Genomic DNA, 15,753 nt, shown 5'->3' on the forward strand with positions numbered 1-15,753 from the left:
TTCACAGAGTTCCTGCCATTAAGAGAGAAAGGGAGCAACAGCAAGGAGAAGGTGAGACATGGGGTGACCCACTGGGCATTGATATTCCCATTCCAATGCGTTATTGCCTGTGTAGGTAAAAAATAGCAGGTATGGGGCCTCTCTGGATTTACATCAAGTTCAACAAACTTCTAGTCTCACTGGACAGCCCTTGCGACCATAATACAGTACAGTAACACTGGCAGCTTCTTCTGTCTTGTTTTGCTGATCACAGTATTTAGTATACTAAGATTGGCACCTTCTTGGATCCCAACCGTGACCCAAAGATTGTGCAGTAATGCTACTAAGGACTGAGTCTGTAGTTTCTGTAAAATTTTATTATTAAATAATATACAAGATGTATTCAGTTATAAAACTTTAGAGATTCACTTCTAATTATTGTATTTCATTTGTGTAATCTCATGAAGATGCCCATAATGGAGAATGGTTTTTGCCCCCTTTCTGCCCATTTGCAACCACCACTACTCGGAGGAGTTTTGGCACTTACTATATTTGTTAAGCTCAATAATAACACATTGGGGGCAATTTACTCACCTATCTACACCAGTGACACATCTTTGACACACAGCTGTTAGGGAATTGTTAGATGACAATTCCCCAGTAGCTGCTGGAGAACCCTGGAGGAAGGGGCACAAGAGACAGTGAGCCCTAAGCTGAACACCCCACTGTCCCTTCCTCTTGCCAGGCTCTATCCTAAGTAATAGGTGGCAACTTGGAGATGATCCCTTCTTATATATGTGACACACAAAATGCAGACAAGACAAACAACAACACAGGGAGGTCAGCTAGCCAGGGTTTGGTAACAGTCAAGCAATGCAGTGCCAAATCGAAGTCCAAAAGAATAGTCAATAGGAAAAGCCAAGGTCAGGATTACGAATACAAGTAACAAAACAGCAAGAGAAAGCCAACAAGCACAAGGCAATAACAGGCACCAGTGTGAATGTGAGCCAAGACTAAATAGGGAAGGACGAACCCATCCCGGATCTGACAGGAAGGCAGGCTGTCAATCACAGGGCAAGACCCAATTTAACTACTTCATGGACAGAGGCAGACAAGGGCAGAAGACATGTGTGGTGCAAATTCAATTAAAGAACTAGAGCCGTGTTCACACAGTGCAACTAAAAACTCTAAGCAAGGAACTAAACTGCACACGCCTCTTGCACCGCTGCATGCAAGCAGAGGGTGGCGCAGTGACCTGAACAGGCAGAGATGTTACAATGGCCCTTTATTGTGCTAAAGGCGAGACACATTATTCCTTCAGTAACCCGTTTGACACTTTTTATGAAAATAGACAGGGTAGTGGGCCAGGCTGGCCAGGGTACGGCCAACAAAACCCACCAAATCTTCTATGATGCCAGAAAGCTGACGTGGGTTCTTGACTGGAATAGATTTTAGTTTTGGTGCAAGGTAGTGCACCTGAATTAATAAGAGGCCCCGGACTCTTGTTCATGTTGTCTGCGCATGCACTGATGACTATGGCAGCTATGATGAGGTTCCTGGTGGTGCACACATGTAGCATGTGCACCACGTTTTTTTCTTTCAAATTCGATACACAACTATTAGAGAGAGTGCAGTTCCACCATTACACACTGGCGTGTTTTGTCCATTTGGGTGTGTGGTCTGCACTAAATAACAGGTACGCCTTTATTTTGTTTTATTTACTTTTAATTATGCTGATGTGCATCATGTGACTTTTCAAGTAGAATGACTGGTATACCTTTACTAAAAATGGATGCCCCCCCCCCCCAATACTCACCTCCCCCTCCCAGATGAAGCCATTGGCGAAATGGGCACTGGAGTGAGTCTCCTCCACAGGGTCTGTTTTGGGTCACTATTTTTATCATGTACGGCCCAATTCCCATCGCCGCATGGGATTCCCTAACAAACCTAATCCGCACAAAAAACCAGTTACTTTAGGAAACCCGCAGACCCCATAGACTACAATGGAGCCCCTTTGATTTCCGCTTGCTTTCCGCACAAAAAATGCGGAGAGGGGAACGGAAGCCCTGAACATTGAGTATTTGTAGCCCCTTATGTGAATATTAGTTGTATTTCCATATTTATGCAGGCAGATTTTGGCTAAAGCCACACTTAGGGTAAATTCACACACAGTTTTTTGGTCAGTGTTTTAAGGCCGTGTTCACCTCAAAAGCCTGACCAAAAAGACGTCTCCCATTGAAATCAATGGGAGCCGCTCAGGTCTTTTTTCCGGGAGCCGTTTCTTCTGGCTCCCGGAAAAAAGAAGCAAGGTGCTCATTCTTCAGGCCGAGTAGCCTCGCGATTCAGCCTGAAGACACACCATCCTCCGGACTAGGCCCATTCATTGCGCGGCTGGATGCCGGTGCAGTGCACCATAATGGTTTTGGAAATCACAGCGTGTCCGCTGTGTATATTTTACTGCATAGTGGGGATGGGATTCGCTAAAAAGCCAACCACTACACCGTGACTGTAAAACACCAATCGCATCAGCCTCAATACCCTCTCCCAAAAAAACCCTTGCTGTCATTAATCTTGTAGAAGGACACAGTAGTCACCCTCTCTCCATCCTGAAATAACTGGTAACAGAAAGCAATACATTCTAGTTAGGTTCATACACAGGATAGATTTGAGGGAGAATCTACAACATTGTCGACTCAAAACAGGTCTCATGCCAGAATTGCCAGGGCGTGTGGTCTATGTGCGAGGTATGGCGCAGATCTCAAAGGGTAGGGGAGAATTTGTAGACCCCAGCGCAGGAGTAAGGTCCAATTTGGCTCCAGGTACTGACTGGAAAGTAAAATTTTGCAGTAGAGCTGTAAAGAAGAGGAACAGCTCCATTTTAGCCAAGGTTTCTCCTGCACAACTTCTTTTACCTACAAGACAGGGAAGAAAACACAAATATTAGATGACCAAAATTTTTTGAATTCCTGATGGAAATACGTGTTTTGTAAATCAGGGCTTTGATCAATACATGTTATTCCAATGGGTACTGTGACACCATTTCATTTTGCTTAGAACAGAGTTGTCCATCACACATTTCACCTATGTGATTGCCACCCATCTGTTTTATAGCAGATGGCTCTTGGAGCCTACCAGTATCTAGGCTGCAGTTATCATGAATCATTCAGGAACCCGTATTAGAAGTGACCCACTATTATACCCACATGTTTGGCATGAGCATAACTATAGGGGTGCAGATGTAGCTGTCACATCCTGGTCCTGATGTCTGAGGGCTGCAGTATCTGATGTTACAAAATAGCTTTGTTGCCCAGGAGCTTCAGGTAATTCCTCTACTATTTAGTGAGATCACGGCTGGGTCATGATGGCAATTCAGAATCAGGACCCATTTGTGCAGGAACGTTTCAGGAGTCGCCTGTCTTGACTTTGGTGCAGAGGTGCAAGTTTTCACTCTGGACAAATGCTCAACATTTTTAGTTTTCTTTCCCCCATTCTTCAGATTCTCTGACAAGGTTCTCCCAATTCACGGTAGCAGTGGCACAACATGGTACCCTTTAGTGTAAATCCCATCTACATTCTCCTAAGCAGACAGAAGCACTGATGTTCAACCCACCCAGCTCTCCCCAGCCAGTTTGGATCATTATAGTACAAGTCAGATGCTACTGGAAAGTGGACATCGAGGCACCTGGTGATTAATACAGTTAATATGTTATGGTGCCAGATATAGAAATACTGCAGGTAACATTTTCTGATCTGGCTCCTGCAGAGGTCCGGTGCCATCCCGCACAACTATTGAAGTGATGTGTGTCAGATTGGAACTCATAGAAAACCAAGGGGTCCGTTCTGAAATCAGTTTCCCTCCAGCTTGTGTGCATAAAGGATAAGTCAAATCAGCTACAGTCATCTGGACTTTCATGATGTGACTCCATCCATTGAATAGTCTACAACTTATAAATCTTACCTATTGAGAAGGGTATGAAGGCCTCATTCTTTTTGAAATTTCCTTGAGAGTCAAGAAAATGTTCTGGATAAAACTCATATGGTTTCTTAAAGTAAGTTTCATCTCTTAGTGCGGAGTGCAGCAATGGGAATACAATAGTGCCCTGGAGAAAAAATAATATTTATGAGATATATGCTATAAAAAGTACAAACCTGCAAGGTCAGAAAGTAGAACAAGGGACCATTCCATGTGGGTGTAATACTAATGTAGAATATTGTCATTATCAACCTGCAACATCCAGACATGGAGCTAAACCTAGAACACTATTGAAGATCTTAGTGTTGGGGGGGGGTCTTTAAAAGGACCTGCCATCCTTTCTGTGAGGTGCAGTGCAAAGGTCTGTCCTCTCTCCTGTGTGGTGTAGTATATAGAGCAGGGGTGCTCACACTTTTTCAGCATGTGAGCTACTTTATAACATGACCAAGTCCAAAGATCTACTACTCACTTCTTGTGGGCGTGGCCTGTGGGTGTGGCCGGAGCATGAGAGCAGGAGGCAGCGGCATTCTGTGGTTGCCAGAACGGCCCTCGCTCAGCATGATGGGAAGCCACAGAATGCCCACAACATGGAAGCAAGGCGGCTGCCCAGGGATCCCCGTTGTCTGCTTGTTCACAGTGTAGGCTGAAAGTCATCTGGAGATGACTCTCAGCCTGCACTGTGAACAAGCACTCCGGACACTTGCAGGCCAGGCTCCGCTCTTAGGGATGGAGGGAGCTGGGGTGCTGCTTGTTCACAGCGCAGGCTGAGAGTCATCTCCGGTCACTGGCAGGCCGGGGCCACCGCAGCCCTGACTGCAAATGGTGCTCTGATATCCTGTACCACCACTAATGTCTTTGATTGGACCTCAGAGGTCAGGTGGGGAATGCGTCTGGGTCAAAGAGTCATGACTTTGGTGCACCCTGCTTAACTATTGTGGCCCAATCACAAGCCTCGGCAGTAACCTCGGGTGCATGATATTGGGGAGAGTCCATAAGAAGTCGGCAGCCTCTTCAGGGGCTTGCAAGTTAAGACTGAACACCAAGAGGAAAGACTAGACACCTTGGGCTTTGCTTATATTCTGGTGTGTGAGGTTACCGGAAAGTATAATTATGATTCGTGGTTGGTAAACCTCAATCCTGTGATTCAGACAAACTCCAAATTTTTGGAAAATTCACAATGAGCCAAGGTTTATTCAACTCTAAGCTCTACTAACTCTCACATCCGGTAAATATGACCCAGTGGTGTTTTACTTCCCTGTATCTGATATAAAGCTGAGTATAGTTTCTTACCTTTGGAATAACATATCCTCTGAATGCGACATCTTCAGATGTTGCATGTGGAACACTACTCGGTGCAATATCCCCAAATCTCTGAATTTCGTGAATGACGGCATCTGTATATGGCATTTGCTTCCTATGCTCCATCTGAGGTTGAGCCGATCCGATCACTCGTTCAATTTCATCTTGTACTTTCTCTGCCGGAGAAGAGAGAAAACCTAAAGTTGAAACCCACTCAGGCAAAGATTTGTGGAACAGTTAGATAATGATAAGTCGCTAACTTAATTCAGGCTATGTTCCCTGATTTCCACATGATCCGTGCGGACACTGAGCGGAAACCACATGGACCCAATTATAGTCTATGGGGTCTATGTGGTTTCTTAGCTAACCGCTTTTTAATGCGTATAGTTTCCATTTGGGGCGTCAACGAATGAAACACTGAACACAGATGTGAACCGGACCTTACAAGTACTTATAGCAGCTACAGATACATCTGCACTGTTTTAGCCCATAATTCTCTTCTGTTGTAGAAGAACACGATACAAATTAAAATGGATATGTCTAATGACATACATCAAATCTTGAGGAACTGCAATGACTACGTTAGGGTGTGTCAGGTAGCTATTGCTTTCTCTGTGATTTTGTCAAACAAAAAAGTTGTGCTAGACAAGCTCCTGACCGGAGTCTCAAACTGGAACCTCCGACATAGAGATGAATGTAGTTTATACAGTGTTTAGTCTTAAAGTCCAAAAGACCTCTAGACCTGAACCAGTTAATATGGCCATATACATAAGGTTTTACAGTAGATCATTCCTATTGTGCTGTGAAAAAAGGAAAGGCCAGTACCATTAAGGAATGTCTAAGAAGTTAAAAAAAAATAAATAAAATTATATCCTCGAGTATAAGCTGGATTTTTCAGATTTTTTTGTGCTGAAAAAGCCCCCTAGGCTTATACTTGAGTCAGCAAAAAAAAAAAAAAAAAAATTATTATTATTATTATTATTATTATTATTATTATTATTATTATTTATTTATTTATTTTATTTTATTTTTATTTATTTATTTATTTATTTATTTTTTTGGGGGGGTCTATGTATCAATGTATAGAATCTCCCATAAAATAGTGGGAAAAAAAGAAGCTTTAAAAAAAAAATTAAAAGTTCTAAATCACTCCTTCCCTATAAAAGATACAAAAGTAGAGAATTACTGTGAAACACATACCCTTTAGGTATCCCTGTGTCTGAATATAGGGGATCTGCAGTGCTCCTCTTCCATCGAGAAGGGGTTAATACGAGCACTGCAGATCCCCTATATTCAGCCAGACTGAATTCCAAGTGGGGGAAAAAAAAAAACCCAGTCCTCAAGCTCAGGGAAGGGGCAGACAGACAACCAAAACACCCCCTCCACTTCCCCTTCCCCAGCAACTACTGCACCCAAAAACTCCGACCATTTTAATTTTTGAAATTTTCCAGCAGCTGCTGCATTTCCCCCCTCGGCTTATACTCGAGTCAATAAGTTTTCCTAGTTTTTTGTGGTAAAATTAGGGGCCTCGGCTTATATTCGGGTTGGCTTATACTCGAGTATATACGGTAGTTATAAAACAAATTAATATAAAATTTATAAAAATGCCAAAAAGGAATGCCCGGAATTGTCATATTTAGAGATGAGCAAGTAGTATTCGATCGAGTAGGTATTCAATCGAATACTACGGTATTCGAAATACTCTTACTCGATCAAGTACCACTCGCTGTTTGAATGGAAAAGTTTGATGCAGAACCAGCATTGATTGACCGAATGCTATACAGTCGGCCAATCAACGCTGGTTCTTCTCCTACCTTTAGAAGTCTTCTCCGTGCAGCATCCCTGCGGCGTCTTCCGGCTCTGAATTCACTCTGCCAGGCATCGGGCCTGGGCAGAGCTGACTGCGCATGCCCGCTTGTAGTGCGGGCATGTGCAGTCGGCTCTGCCCAGGCCCGATGCCTGGCAGAGTGAATTCACAACCTGAAGATGCCGCGGAGACGCTGCACGGAGAAGACTTCTCGGAGGATCCAGCCTGACCCTCACTCGTGGACTTAGTAAGTATAATTTGATCGAACGTTGCCTACCCCTGAAACGAGCATTTTCCCCCCATAGACTATAATAGGGTTCCATATTCGATTTGAGTAGTCGAATATTGAGGGGCTACTCGAAACGAATATCGAATCTCAAACATTTTACTGTTCGCTCATCTCTAGTCATATTTAGATGTGTAATATTTTTTTTAGACAATGTCTCTTCAGTTCTTTGATTTTATAAAACATTTTTGTGGGTTTTATAAAAAAAATCCTATAATCCCTACTTACGTTGAATTTCTGGGTATTTTATCATGAGCAGAAGTCCCCATCTCAGTGTGGTCGTTGTGGTCTCCATTCCCGCAGCAAACAGGTTTCCTACCAGTACGGTTAAGTTTTCATTATGGAAATACTCAGTGGATTCAGGTTTACCCTAAACAGTATAAAGGAAGAAAAATCCAAATGATTGAATTGGATTTTGCCAATTTTATGGTCTACTTCAACAAGGTTAAGCTTAAGCAGTATACAACATTAGAAAACCATGACTTCTTATAATAGGAGCACAATTTATGAAGAAGTTGAAGTGGCCTTTTATATAGAATTTCCAATGGCTATTTGGTGTTAGAGTGGTTCCCCATGAGCAGTGCCACTAGGAGGAACAGACCAGTGTAGATGGGCTCATCTAGGTCAGTAGTTGGGACAGATGGTACACGGAGCCAGACACTGCAGCATAAGAACTAGTACAGTTCAGTCCAGTGGACTGCAGGTATTAGTACAGCACCAGAGATTCAGCAAAGGGCCCTGAGTATAATGTCTATGTTGTTACCACATTGTGAAAAGAAGCTGAACCTATGATTGATGTATACACCCCCACCCCACTCCAACCCCAGCGCGTCGTATTCATTAAACGGGAATGCTGGAGATAGCCAAAGTACAACAGCCAGATATAAGGGGAAAGTTATGAGTTAGAGGACCCCAAAGAAAATGCAATACAAAATATACTGGTATCACTTATTTCATCAGAGGAGTGCCTTCATTGGTTCTCTGCTCAATCTTCTGCTTCAAGAAGAGTGTACAGATGTAGCATGCCTCTCCTCGTCTAACCAATTTCGAGCTAAGGTAAGCCACCAAGCTAAGGCCATTTTGTGGAATGGAATGGCTTCCACCGGCTTACAAGGGGACTTTGTACCATTAATGCAGAACATGGAAAAAGGCAACCCAGCCTTAGTTGGATCCTTCACCATTGCAACTACATTGCTTCAAAGGAAGAAGAGGCCACTGTGGAGATCGCTGCCCAATACGTGTCCAGCTGTCACCAAACAAGAGGAAGATGAGACTCCACGGACTGTTATTACCCCAAACCACCCGCCCCACCTCCCCCCACCCCACCCCACCTCCCCATATAGCAGTCACCAACTAAGAGGAAGATGAGACTCCACGGACTGTTATTACCCCAAACCACCCGCCCCACCTCCCCCCACCCCACCCCACCTCCCCATGTATTTACCCCAATACACCCACCCCTACCCCACCTCCCCATATAGCTGTCACCAATTAAGAGGAAGATGAGACTCCACGGACTCCACGGCATCTAGTCACAGCTACCCATATTTTGGACCTTTGACTCAGGTTCCGGTCCAAAAACCCCCGTGTGAACTTACCCTAAAGCCCCACGTAACAAGCTGCAGTCGAAAAACGTTGCAGAAAAGACTGCAGCGGAAAAGCATTGTTGTTTTTTTCCCCCAGTAATTTTCACAGAAAGTCCGCAGAGTTTTCCTCGGCGGACATTCCGCTTCTATTATATCTACATGGAAAATGTCAACATTTCCATAGGTATAATTGGCATGCTGCGATTTACAAAAATGTGATGTTTTTGGAAATTGTAGCACTTCCACTGCCGATGTTTTTCTACAATGTGTGTATTGGATTACCCAGAATCCCATCCACTTTGCAGGTATTGTAATACACAGCATTTCTTGCCATAGTGTTTCCACCATGGTCAAAATCCTGCATATTTGCAACATAGGGCCTCGGCCTAAAGGACTACACATACAATGTTTTATGTTTAATTAATGCTTGATATAATATGTATCAGACCTCTTGTTGCTTGGCTAAGAAGGCGTCAATAAGATTCCTCTGGTCATTTACGTCCAGTTCTTTCTTCTGCTTTGTAAATGTCGCTCTTATGAAATTCTGAAACTCTTTGATGTTCCCAAAAATAGTTTTGTGATCTCCAGGAAGAAATTCCAGCAGTGACGGAAAACTGTTATACAACTAAATAAAAAAGCACAAAAATAATAGTCAATAGTAACATAAAGTGTAATACCGTAGTATCTGTTAACATTCATGTCTTATATAGTTCAGTTAAAGGGGTTGTTGAGACTTTTGGATTTTATGGTCAATCCTTAGTGTAGGCCATAAATATCTCATCGGTGGCCAACAGCCAGCCCTTGAACTCATCAATTGTTCGGTGCAGCTTCCACCACCCATACTATACAAAATATAGGTCTGGAAGGAGATAGCTCTGGTCCCTGTATAGTGGCCGGGCGCTAGTACTGCAGCTCAGCTCCTATTCATGTCAATGGGAGTTGAGTTGCTGTACCAGCACCCAGCCAGGTAGGAAAGACATCAGCAATGATCTTAGAGAAGCCATTTTTGCTGTCCATCCATCTGGAAAGGGTTGTAAGGATATTTCCAAACAATTGAAAGTCAATAAATCTGCAGTGAGAAAGATTATATATATAAAAAACAAAAACTTGAGTCTTCAGTAGTTGATACCTTTTTAATGGCTAACTAATAATGATGACAGATTACAAGTAGAGATGAGCGAGTAGTATTCGATCGAGTAGGTATTCTATCGAATACTACGGTATTCGAAATACTCGTATTCGATCGAGTACCACTCGCTATTCGACTGTAAAAGTTCGATGCAGAACAAGCATTGATTGGCCGAATGCTATACAGTCAGCCAATCAACGCTGGTTCTTCTCCTACCTTTAGAAGTCTTCTCCGTGCAGCTTCCCCGCGGCGCCTTCTGCCTCTGAATTCACTCTGTCAGGCATCGGGCCTGGGCAGAGCCGACTGTGCATGTCTGCTTGTAGTGCGGGCATACGCAGTCGGCTCTGCCCAGGCTCGATGCCTAGCAGAGTGAATTCAGAGCAAGAAGATGCCGCGAGGACGCTGCACGGAGAAGACTTCTCGGAGGATCCAGCCCGACCCTCACTCGTGGACTTGGTAAGTATAATTTGATCGAACGTTGCCTACCCCTGAAACGAGCATTTTCCCCTCATAGACTATAATAGAGTTCGATGTTTGATTCCAGTAGTCGAATATTGAGGGGCTACTAAAAATGAATATCGAACCTCGAACATTTTACTGTTCGCTCATCTCTAATTACAAGCTTTCGGGATGACTCTGATCCCTTCCTCAGGTATAGTATAAAGGGATCAGAGTCATCCCGAAAGCTTGTAATCTGTCATCATTATTAGTTAGCTATTAAAAAAGGTATCAACTACTGAAGACTCCCAAGCTTTTTGTTTTTTATATTTCATACCCACTGGCTAACACGGTACAAAAACATGCTTTTTCCTTAAAGATTATATAGAAATGGAAAACACTAAAGACAGTTGACAATCTGCCCAGGCGTCAATGTCCCAGGAAAATTAACTCTAAGGTTAGACTTTGCCAGGCTCAGAATTTTTTTTTTTTTTTTTTAACAAAAACTACAAAAGCGATTTATCAGACTCTGCAGGACTCAGCATGTTTAATGTTCACGTTTATGGCAGTAGACAGAGAGAAAGACTGAACTAGTTTGGCTTGTTTGGTAAGGTTGTCAGGAGAAAGCCTTTTCAGTCAGGTTACCAGGTTTATTTTTTTGGAGTCTCATTTTTATGTAAATAATAATTTCATTCAAATTCATGCAAATAATAGGAAGTGGTTTGGAGGCAGCAATTTACTTGCCTTGGCTTTGGTCTCAACTATAAATTTATGGCAAAGCACATGTATATTAATAAGCCTAAGTTGCATGTGAATATACGGTTATTAGGATTGAGCCGATCTTGACTTTTCAGGATCGATTTTGAAATCCGATTTCCGATCATTTTTCATTCGAACCCGATCTCGATCCCAATTCCGATCCCAATGCAAGTCAATGGTATTTTTTTTACTAATCGGAGATCGGATTTTAAAAGCAATCCTATTCACTATACAGCATGGAATCTAACAATTGAATGCTTTTCCACTGAAATTTCCCCAATGTGGGACTATTAAAGGATTATCTTATTTTATCTTTAATTGGTAGAATCCACACTGTGTAGTGATTTTTTTTTTAATCACTAAGTAGCCAGAGGATTTTTTTTTTAATCCTCTGGCTACTTATTCCCCCCTGGTGTCCACTTACCTGCAGAAATGGCTGGTCCGGTGCCTCGTTCTTCTTCGCCTCGCTGCCCCGTCTCCTAGATTAGGAAAGTGTGGGTGGATTAGGAGAGTGTGGGCGAGTACTGGGAGGGGAGACGTCACGTCTCCCCTCCCACACTCTCCTAAGCCAAAGCCCCGCCTTCTTCCTAGCTCTTTAACACTAACCTGGGAGGCAGGGGCAGCGAAGCGAAGAAGAACGAGAACACCAGGCACCGGACCAGCCATCTCTGCAGGTAAGTAGCTACTAGAGATATTAGCTAGTCTCTCATTAGAATGAATGGATGCAGCCGGTGCGCAGGAGGTTAAGGCTGTGTGTCGGCTGCTTCAATTCATTCCTATGGAACCGCAGCGGAGCCCTCACACTGAGTATACACTCCACTCAGAATGAGCAGAGCATATACTCAGTGTGAAGGCTAACATTATTAGCTTTTCCCAAAATGTTTGGCCAGTAGCAAAGCATTGTGGGAAATAATCACCGATCTCGATCCCACCTAAAAAGATCGTGTTCGGAAATCCAATCGCGATCGTGAAATTTTCTCAATCGCCGATCGGAATCCGATCTTTTCCGAACACGATCGCTCAACCCTAACGGTTATTTATATGCATATGAGCTTCAAAACTAACTAACAAAGATATATTTGGAAACTATAGCATGACCTCTACAGGGGTTGGTTTACTAACCTAACTTACAGTATGTAGTCTCCAAGAAGTGACGCAGTGTAGCCCCATGCACAGAAAACAGGATGAGACGTGGTATCTGCATATCAAGTATCTATATACAATGTATCCATAGAGTGTTAGGCAAAACTGGATGTTTTTCATGGCCGCTTTGCAGTCGAGGATCCCCCATGTTCATGGATACCCCATACATTTCAGTATATGGAGGAATCCATGAAAATGGGAAAAAAAAATATTTTAAAAAATAGCGGTCATGTGACTAGCCCTCATTGACTGATAACTGTTGTGTGAATCTAGCCTTACTTTCTTACTGTATTGCTGGAAACAAAGATATAATAGAGCTGTCGTGTGTCATGAAATCGATGCCAGATTTATATACTTTAATAATTGTCCGGAAAAAAACATTGCTAATATTTATTTTGGAACAATTATTTTTATGAAAGCAACTACATATGTATATAATATATAACATATATATAGGAAAATACAATGTTGACTTACCCGGACCCATGGACTTCCCATAAGTCTTACGTTTTCATTAATCAATCCCATAAGTTTCAGTATTGTAGGATCTTCATATTCAAATCTATGACTGAGCAGTATGGCGACAATTATATTGGCCACGGCCGCATTAATACTGGTCAAATTATCAAAGGGTTTTCCTGAAAAAATGTAATCATTTTAGTTTCTTAGTAAAAGCCAAAGAAAGATGGAATTCTACATGTGCGTGCGATATTTATTGTGTACAAATATTAAAAAAATAAAAAATTCATGAGGTTTTACAGTTGAACTTGTTTGGCACAAATCTAAAGTGCTTTATTATTGCTAAGCATGGACAAGACTCAAGACCTGATTCAGCTGGAGTTTTCCTGTTTGCACATGTGCCTGTTACCATCCCCCCAGGAGCTAAGGACAGCATGGTCACCATGCGGCATGGAGGAGAAAACTGCATGGATGTGTGGACTTCTTCTTTCAAGGAGATGATTTTTGGAGTCTATTGCTGATGTGTGAAGATGCTACAGCTGACTGGTATTTCTTTCTTTTACTGTGGACACGTGGGACTCTGCTACAGCCTGGGAACCTACCATCACCCACCTACCCCATGAGTGTATGGAAGCTTGGCAAGAGAGCAGCACCCTGTCTACCTGGATGGCTTCGGACATCTTTGGGCAGTAGAACACAGTGGTAAGAAGAAAGGAGGAGGGCTTGTGATGAAGGACATTTCGGGCAGTTTTTGTGGTTAATGGACAATAGTGCTGATACAAGATACCAAACTATCAGCTGTGAGCAGGAGATCTCACCACCTACCAAAGGAACTGCCACATGTTATCATGATAGCTGCCTATGTCCCCCCCAAAAAAAACGTTTCTACCTGTTATATCTACATGCTGTGACCCCCTCCTCGTGTCCTCCAACCACGGTCAGGCTGTATTATTAACATCACTTCACACAGAAAACTAAATGATCCTGCAATGTGTCTGTGTTTCTTTCTTTTTAGTTGCTCTGATTCCTAGGATTTCTCTATCTGCCATGAGCTTGTATGTGTTTCTCTCTTGTTATATACTACTGTACCATCTATGAAACTGTATCACTGAAATTTCCCCATTGTGGGACTAGTAAAGGATTATCTTATTCTCTGGGATATCTTCAGTGTGGTAGGAAACCCATGCAAACATGGGGAGAAGCTCCATGCATATTGGTCATGGCTGGATTTGAACCTAGATCTTCAGTGCTGCAAGGCTACAGTTCTAACCACTGTGCTGCCCTACACACCTATGTTTTTTTTGGCAGGCATTTTTAGTGAGACAGTATGAAATAAAAAGACTAAATAAATAAATAAATCTTAACCAGTCTATTACCAGTACTGGTTAAGATTCATTCTGATAAACACACCAGCCTCCATTCATTCTTATGGAACAGCAGCGGAGCCTTCACACTGAGTATACACTCCGCTCAGAATGAGCGGAGCATATACTCAGTGTGAAGGCTAAGCAAAGCATTGTGGGAAATAATCACTGATCTTGATCCCACCTAAAAAGATCATGTTCGGAATTTCTGATCGCGATTGTGAAATTTTCTCGATCGCCGATCGGAATCTGATCTTTTCCGAACGCGATCACTCAACCCTATTTATAAATTGTTGCTAATTTGCATAACGACAAGATTCTACCTTTACACAATAATGATATGTCCACTAACTTTTAACCCCTATAAGAGCATGAAAAATAGTTTAACAGTGAATGCGGTTGGGCTAGACTCTATTTCAAGAAGCATTTTTTTTTTTTTTTTTTATTGCAGTTACAGTATTTTTTTAACTTAAACTTTTTTGGGGGGTTGGAGGGGTGTTTAGAAGAAACCAATTGGTAAAAAACAAACAAAAAAACCCTACAAATATCTATATCAGATGGTCAGTACTAATTTTGTGGAAGTTTCAGTATGCTGGTTCACTACTATTGGTTTCATATCTGCTAATGGTTTCGACCACCCTTCGTTCAAATAAATTTTACTTTAAGGGAATGGGTCACCATTTCACACCTCCTCTCTTCTCTGCATATTGACTTCTGCAGAGGTCACTGAGCCTACCTAGAAAACTCTTCCTTACAAGTCATTAGGATCTGTTCAAGACCACTTATCGTTATCTTTTAGCATAGGATACATGAAAACAAAGGGTTAAATTAGATTCTCTTGCCAGGTGGTGTAGGAGTGCCAATTGAAGCCCTGCAGTTTCAGTCATCTGTACCCCTTATACCACTCACCTTTAAAGGATTTGATCTTCTGCACTAAACACTCGGTCTCCTCCATTATCTTGTTTTCGATGGTTTTCTTGCCCATCCCATAATCTCGTAATGCGGCGAGTGAAAATCTTCTCATCACTTTCCAGTTCTCTCCGGTTGAAAAGACGACACCTGAATAATATCAATATAGGTTATACCCATTTATAACATATGGGATTCAAAGAGGTCCATTAGCAGAGAACAGGATCAGAATATCAATGACCTGTCTTTGGGATAGGCCACCTGTTTCAGAATGGTGGGAACCAGATGCTGGGCTCCAATGTCAGTTGGCTGTTTGAAGGGGACACAGCGCTTGGTAGAGTGTTGCAACCTCTTTACAGTGTATCTCAGCCTATCTATCTGCAGCCCAGGGAACGAAGGCCAGAAGGTTAGGAATAGTAGTATCTGTGGTTACACTGTCAAAGATATCTACCAGACCTTCCAGTTGTCCTCAAAGGTAGGTATAGTGCTGGGGGGACCTTCAAAGTGTATCACGGTGGTAGTAGTGTTACCCTGGGGCATTTTCTAGCAGTGAGTCTCTCTGATGGTGGTTGGCTTGCCCATGGTGGTGAATGCAGGACTATGTACTGGTAGAAGAACAGAT

The 15,753-nt window shown here is 42.6% G+C and overlaps 1 protein-coding gene across 1 annotated transcript in view; it reads right to left on the bottom strand.

The window, feature by feature from the left end:
• Positions 1-2,687: 2,687 nt before the first annotated feature.
• The window catches only part of LOC142198294 (cytochrome P450 2C14-like), a 38,350-nt gene continuing 25,284 nt past the window's right edge, over positions 2,688-15,753 (bottom strand). The window contains exons 4-10 of the mRNA XM_075269264.1: positions 15,132-15,281; positions 12,877-13,037; positions 9,379-9,555; positions 7,573-7,714; positions 5,243-5,427; positions 3,938-4,079; positions 2,688-2,891 (exon numbers count right to left, since the gene is read on the bottom strand). Coding sequence (XP_075125365.1) covers positions 2,713-2,891; positions 3,938-4,079; positions 5,243-5,427; positions 7,573-7,714; positions 9,379-9,555; positions 12,877-13,037; positions 15,132-15,281 — 1,136 coding nt within the window. The 3' untranslated portion in view covers positions 2,688-2,712. The remainder of the gene's footprint in view (positions 2,892-3,937; positions 4,080-5,242; positions 5,428-7,572; positions 7,715-9,378; positions 9,556-12,876; positions 13,038-15,131; positions 15,282-15,753) is intronic.

This window comes from Leptodactylus fuscus, chromosome 3 (genome assembly GCF_031893055.1).
Source record: "Leptodactylus fuscus isolate aLepFus1 chromosome 3, aLepFus1.hap2, whole genome shotgun sequence".
Classification (NCBI taxonomy): domain Eukaryota; kingdom Metazoa; phylum Chordata; class Amphibia; order Anura; family Leptodactylidae; genus Leptodactylus; species Leptodactylus fuscus.